This window comes from Mobula birostris, chromosome 8 (genome assembly GCF_030028105.1).
Source record: "Mobula birostris isolate sMobBir1 chromosome 8, sMobBir1.hap1, whole genome shotgun sequence".
NCBI classification, from domain to species: domain Eukaryota; kingdom Metazoa; phylum Chordata; class Chondrichthyes; order Myliobatiformes; family Myliobatidae; genus Mobula; species Mobula birostris.
Genome location: NC_092377.1, coordinates 15,668,227 through 15,674,721, shown reverse-complemented (window position 1 = coordinate 15,674,721; position 6,495 = coordinate 15,668,227). Strand labels below are relative to the sequence as shown.

Here is a 6,495-nt window from a genome sequence, read left to right as displayed (position 1 = left end):
TTGTGAGGGCTTCATTGCCTCATTAGACAGCTTGTCTCCACATATCACACACAGGGGGCTTGGAGCATGCAAGTCACCGGTCGCAATAAAGCCATATTTTATGTACGACTCGTCATATTTTATGTCGAAGGAAGCTTTCTTTTTTTGCAGTCTCGGCCTCAGCTGTCTCTGCGTTATCATCATCATTAGGCCTTTTATGTCGCCTACCACCTCTTCCAAAGAAACTCTCAAGCGACGTTTGATTTTTACTCATCGAGTAGTTGTAGGTTAATGGGCGACTAATGACCTCGTGTGCGTTCAAGTTCAACAGTGGGTGTGACAGAGAATGAAGAAAGGTGCAGCTGACTCGTATCGCCAAACCACCCAACTTCCAACTCAAGGAGCGTGGGACGCTGTCCCTTTAAATGAAGCCACGCCCCCTTCTCCCCGCCTCTATTTGAATGGTCCGAGCAGCTCCTCCCGCGTGCCGGAGGTGCGGACTTGGCGACCGACTCATAGCGGCTCCTCGTCTTTCTGTCGTTCCCTGCGGCGATGAGCGGCGTTAACAACCGGCTTCTCTTCTGCCAGTGCACCGCCTACGTGCTCGCCTTCGTGCTGGCCCTGTTCGCGGCGGTGCCGCTGGGCCAGGAGCAGCACGAGCTGCGCGGCCACTGCCTGCTGTACGCGGCGGGCCGCTGGCAGCGCGGCAACGCCAGCCGGGGCTCGGGGTGCGCGCAGGCGCAGTGTGTCCGCCTGCTGCGCTGGGGTCCGGCGTCCGCGTGCCGCTTCAGCCTCTTTGTGAGCGTCTTCAGCTGCGCCTGCGCCGCGCTCCAGGCCTTCAGGAGCGCCTGCGTTCTCTACGGGGGCGTCGAGGAGTAAGCGCTCAGTTTATCGTTCCCCGTTCGTGTTTGCCACTAACCACTTGGAGATGAAATGCAATTAGTCTCGTTTGTCCCCTGGCAAGCTCTATCGAGTCTTGCAATTTTGTTTGTAAACAAATATTTAATGATTATATCAAGTTCTGGAGTAGCAGTAAGTGCTGCGGCCCTCAGGTAGTGTTTGTGGAACGACCGAAGTCGAAGTGCATGCATGTCACCGTATACAACCTTGAGGTTCATTGTATTGCAGTCCTTTACAGGAAAGTAAAGAAATACAATAGAAATTATAGAAACAGTATGTAAACAAAGACTGATAAGCAACTAATGTGCAAAAGAAGACAAATTGTGCAAAATAAATAAATAATACAGATTACAATGAGTCGTACAATCCTTGAAAGTGAATCTAGGTAGAGGAATCCGGTCGGAGTTGAAGTGACTGAAGTTATGCATGCTGGTTCAGGAGCCTGATGGTTGGAGGGTAGTAACTGTTACTGAACTTGGTGGTGTGGTATCTAAGGCTCCTCTACCTCCTTTCTCATAGCAACAGTGAGAGGAGAGCATAGCCTGGATGCTGTTGGGTCCTTGATGATGGATGCTACTTTTATTATGGCAGCACTCCTTGTAATGTTGAGGGTTTTGCCTGTGATGGACTGGGCTGTATTCATTACTTCCTGTAGACTTTTCTGTTCATGGGCGTTGCTGTTTCCATACCAGGTGAGATGGTACTCTCCAGTATGACTGCTTTTCTCCCTCCGCATTTGCTACCTGATCCAAGTGTTTCTGACATCTTGGTTCTTTGAAAAGGCCAAATGCAAATTACATGGCAATTGTGTAGTTTGACAGGATTTGGAGGATGATATTGGTGAGCATAAGTGGATTTACAATTGTGCCACTGTTTGGCTCAAAGGAACAACATTGGGACTTTCAAATCTCTTGACTTCGCATAAGTCTATTTCTATTTTGATGTATCTGTTGTCTTTGCCTGTAAGTCTGAAATCAGTTGTATAAAACCTAAATTAAAAGATGTACTGACGATAGATGCATTTTCTTATGGATAGAGGGATATGAGCCATAATGTGGGTAAATGGGACTAGATTTGATGGGAATATTGATCGACATTAATAATTTGAGCCAAAGGGCCTATTTCTGTGCTGTATGTCTCTGACTGTATTGAATGGAGACATGCATACTATGTCATCACATAAAATTAATGAATTTGAGAAATTTATCAATCTGTCTTGCCTCTAACAAGCTGTAGCGATAACCAGACCTAAAGATGTCTGTGGCTAATGGTTATTTTATTGTCTTCTGAAACAGTTTATTCTTTTCATTTGTAGATCCCACTTTTCAGAATTTATAGGTATGCTTCTTAGTTGCACCATTGCTGTAATGACATTGATAGCCGGTGCCACAGTAAGTGAGGGGCTTAAAGCATGGTGCAGCTCGATCACCGACAAGGGTAATACTTCAATTAGGTATGCAATATTGATTGTAATTTATTACCTAAACTGTGAGTTTATTGTCAGTTTTTAATTTTTCACGTATTGGTGGCACTAGTGCTGTAAAATACTAGCAATTATTTAATCAGGGAATTGTGTATGATAGATACTTTTTTGTATTTGATTTTATTATTTTGATTTGTAACACGGGGTAATTATTTAGAAAAAGTTTTACCAATTTCAATTAGCTGTATGTGGCTGATTAGGAACGGCCTTCCAGGCAGGATCCTTTGTGCCAGAGTGAACTGCATTGTGCAGTGATTCAGCTGTGCTCCTCTGCGTACCCTCACTCTTGAGACAATAAGAAATCGGAGCTGAATGAGGCTGCTCAGCCCATCGAGTCTGCTCCCCATTCCATCACGGCTGATTTACATTATTATCCCCCCTTAACCCCATTCTTCTGTATTTTCCTTATAACCTTCGACACCCTGATGAACCAAAAAAAACTATCAAACTCTGCTTTGAATATACTCAATGACTTGGCCTCCACAGCCATTCATGGCAATGAATTCCGCAGATGCACCACCCTCTGGCTAAAGAAATCCCCCCTTATTTCTGTCCCTCAGTTTTGAGGCTGTGTCCTCTGGTCTTAGACGACTTACCCACAATAGGACACATTCTCTCCACATTTACTCTCTCTAGGCATTTCAATAGGTTTCAGTGAGACCCCCTAATACTTCTAAACAGCAGTGAGTACAGATCCAGAGCCATTAAACAACTTGTGTTCACCTCTTCATTCTGGAATCATTCTTGTGCACCTCTACTGCAACCTCTCCAATGCCAGCACATCTTTTCTTGGATAAGGGGCCCAAAACTACACTCAGTACTCCGAGTGCAGTCTGACTAATGCCTTATAAAGTCTCAGCATCACATCCTTGCTCTTGTGTTCTTGTCCTCTTGAAATGAATGCTAACATTACATTTGCCTTCCTTACCACTGACTCAGCCTTCAAGTTAACCTTTTGGGAATCCTGAACAAAGACTCCCAAGTTCCTTTGCACCACTTTTTTTTAAGTGTTCCCCCCTTTAAAAAGTGGTCTGCACCTTTATGCCTTCTACCAAAGTGCACGACCATACACTTCCCTACACTATATTCCATCTGCCCCTTTGCTCATTCTCCCAATCTGACCAAGTCCTCCTTCAGCATCCCTGCTACACTACATATTCCCTCTTGGATCTGGCATCAACATGATTTTCCCAATCTACATATCGAAATCCCCTTCATGACTATTGTAACACTACCCTTATTATTTGCTTTTTCTATTTTCCATTGAAATTGATATCCCACATCCTGGTTACTGTTAAGAGGCTGGTATAGAACTCCTTTCAGTGTCTCCCTTTGTAATTTCTTAACTCTACCCACATGGTTTCTACATTTTCCAATTCTATGCCACCTCTTTCTAAGGATTTGGGTTCATTTTATAATAACAAAGCCACCCCACTCCTCTGCCTTCCTGCCTGTCCTTTTGATACAAGCTGTATCCTTGGATGTTAAGCTCCCAAATATGATCTTCTTTCAGCCACATCTCAGTGATGCCCACAACATCGTAACTGCCATCTCTAAGTGCACAACAAGATCACCTAACTTATTCTGTATACCTTGAGCATTCAAATATAACATCTTCGGTCCTGTGTTTATCACCCTTATTGATTTTGCCCTCATGTTACACTTCACCTCATCCCACTGACTGCAGTTCTTCTTTATCTACCTGTCTATCCTCAGTCTCAGTACTCTGCATGTGCTTGTATACAAACTGCCTTTCCACAGTCCTATCACTCTGGTTCCCATCTCCCTGCCAACTTTAAACCCTTCCCAACAGCTCTAACAAATGTGCCTGCAAGGATGTTAGTCCCATTTGGCTTCTGGTGTAACCTGAGAGCTGAAGTTTCCCTGTTTTGGGTCTGTGGGCCTATAGAAATAGAAACAGAAAAACTACAGCACAATACAGGCCCTTTGGCCCACAATGCTCTGCTGAACATGTACTTTAGAAATTACCTAGGGTTACCCATAGCCCTTTATTTTTCTAAGCTCCATGTACCTATCCAGGAGTCTCTTAAAAGACCCTATCGTGTCCGCTTCCACCACCAACGCAGGCAGCCCGTTCCACGCACTCACCACTTTTTTTTTTTAAAAAGAACAAACAAACTTACTCCTGATATCTCCTCTGTACCTACTTCCAAGCACCTTGAAACTGTGCCCTCTGGTGCTAGCCATTTCAGCTCTGGGGAAAAAGTCTCTGACTATCCACACGATCAAATGCTAAGAATTGTCTCCAGCCGATACAGAATGGTTGCTTGCTGATGGAGTATTATTTTCCTTTCTTTTTACACACTTGTCCTGAACATCCTTGTGCTGAAATGGAAATCGTTCTGCACTAGTGAACAGAGGAAAAATTTCTTTGATTACACATCAACTCTATTATGAACTAATACAAGTAAAAAATGTAGATTTGAATAGATGTTGTAGAAGTTTTATCCCAGTTAATAACTGGAGTCATTTTGTTTCAGTTGCAGAGATATTCAAGAAGAATCCCTGAATCAGAATGTGGTTTCCACTTTGTTCTATGATCACTTTGGCACTGCACAGGTAAATCTTGTGCTATCACAAGTGCTTGATGCATTTAAAAACTGAACTAATTGGTAACTGTTTCCTCTTTCAGTTTGCCCTCTGGTGTGCTTGGGTGGTGTGGATTATATTGGCAGTACTTCATCTCAAGAAGGTTTCTCAAAATCGTGGTAAAGACAACTGTACTCCACAGAAAAAAGAGGCACTTCTAAATCCACAAACACAGGGATATCTTCATGGACAAGTAACCAATGTATTCATTTGACCAAATAAACTATAACTGCAGTCACTAATGTAGAAATGTGATCTTTGAAACTTTCTTGGGATAAACAAGATCTGGCGGGTGTGGATTGGGACAGGCTGTTTTCTGACAAAAATGTACTTGGTATGTGGGAGGCTTTCAAAAGTGAAATTTTGAGCAAACAAAGTTTGCATGTCCATGTCTGACTGAAAGGTAAAGATAACAGGTGCAGGGAACCTTGTTTTCAAGAGTTATTGAATCAGAATCTGGTTTATTATCACCTGCATGTGTCGTGAGATTTGTTAACTTAGCAGCTGCAGTACATAATCTAACCGTATAACAATTACAGCACAGAAACAGGCCATCTCGGCCCTTCTAGTCTGCGCCAAACTCGTACTCTCACCTAGTCCCACCGACCTGCGCTCAGTCCATAACCCTCCACTTCTTTCCTGTCCATTTAACTTTAAATGACAACATCGAACCTGCCTCAACCACCTCTGCTGGAAGCTCGTTCTGAGTAAAGAAGTTCCCCCTCATGTTACCCCTAAACTTTTGCCTTTTCGCTCTCAACTCATGTCCTCTTGTTTGAATCTCCCCCACTCTCAATGGAAAAAGCCTATCCACGTCAATTCTATCTATCCCCACCTCATAATTTTAAATACCTCTATCAAGCCCCCCCCTCAACCTTCTACGCTCCAAAGAATAAAGACCCAGCTTGTTCAACCTTTCTCTGTAACTTGGGAGATGAAACCCAGGTAACACTCTAGTAAATTTTCTCTGTACTCTCTCAATTTTGTTGACATCTTTCCTATAATTCAGTGACCAGAACTGTACACAATACTCCAAATTTGGCCTTACCAATGCCTTATACAATTTCAGCATTACATCCCAACTCCTGTACCCAATGCTCTGATTAATAAAGGCCAGCATACCAAAAGCTTTCTTCACCACCCTATCCATATGAGATTCCACCTTCAGGGAACTATGCACCATTATTCCTAGATCTCTCTGTTCTACAGCATTCTTCAATGCCCTACCATTTACCATGTATGTCCTATTTTGATTAGTCCTACCAAAATGTAGTACCTCACATTTATCAGCATTAAACTCCATCTGCCATCTTTCAGCCCACTCTTCTAAGTGGTCTAAATCTCTCTGCAAGCTTTGAAAACTTACTTCATTATCCACAACTCCACCTATCTTAGTATCATCTGCATACTAACTAATCCAATTTATCACCCCATCATCCAGATCATTAATATATATGACAAATAACATTGGACCCAGTACAGAGCCCTGAGGCACACCACTAGTCACTGGCCTTCAATCTAAC

General features: G+C 43.2%; 1 protein-coding gene across 2 annotated transcripts; it reads left to right on the top strand.

The window, feature by feature from the left end:
* The first annotated feature begins 474 nt into the window (after nt 1–474).
* Nucleotides 475–5,234, top strand: LOC140202147 (transmembrane protein 179-like). Of its 2 annotated transcripts, XM_072267015.1 has the most exons (4): nt 475–854; nt 2,195–2,332; nt 4,864–4,942; nt 5,016–5,233. In XM_072267015.1, the coding sequence occupies exons 1-4, from the start codon at nt 532–534 to the stop codon at nt 5,184–5,186; spliced, it is 711 nt and encodes a 236-aa protein (XP_072123116.1). In that variant the 5' UTR covers nt 475–531; the 3' UTR covers nt 5,187–5,233. The 2 variants fall into 2 exon arrangements, with proteins under 2 accessions (XP_072123116.1, XP_072123117.1); XM_072267016.1 differs by lacking the exon at nt 2,195–2,332 and having other exon boundaries at nt 5,016–5,234.
* The last annotated feature ends 1,261 nt before the right edge of the window (nt 5,235–6,495 follow it).

Coding starts and splice junctions, on each gene's coding strand:
- LOC140202147 (XM_072267015.1), top strand. CDS start 532: ATGAGCGGCGTTAACAACCGGCTTCTCTTCTGCCAGTGCACCGCCTAC. Junction 855..2,194: donor CTCTACGGGGGCGTCGAGGA/GTAAGCGCTCAG, acceptor TTTCATTTGTAG/ATCCCACTTTTCAGAATTTA. Junction 4,943..5,015: donor ATCACTTTGGCACTGCACAG/GTAAATCTTGTG, acceptor TTCCTCTTTCAG/TTTGCCCTCTGGTGTGCTTG.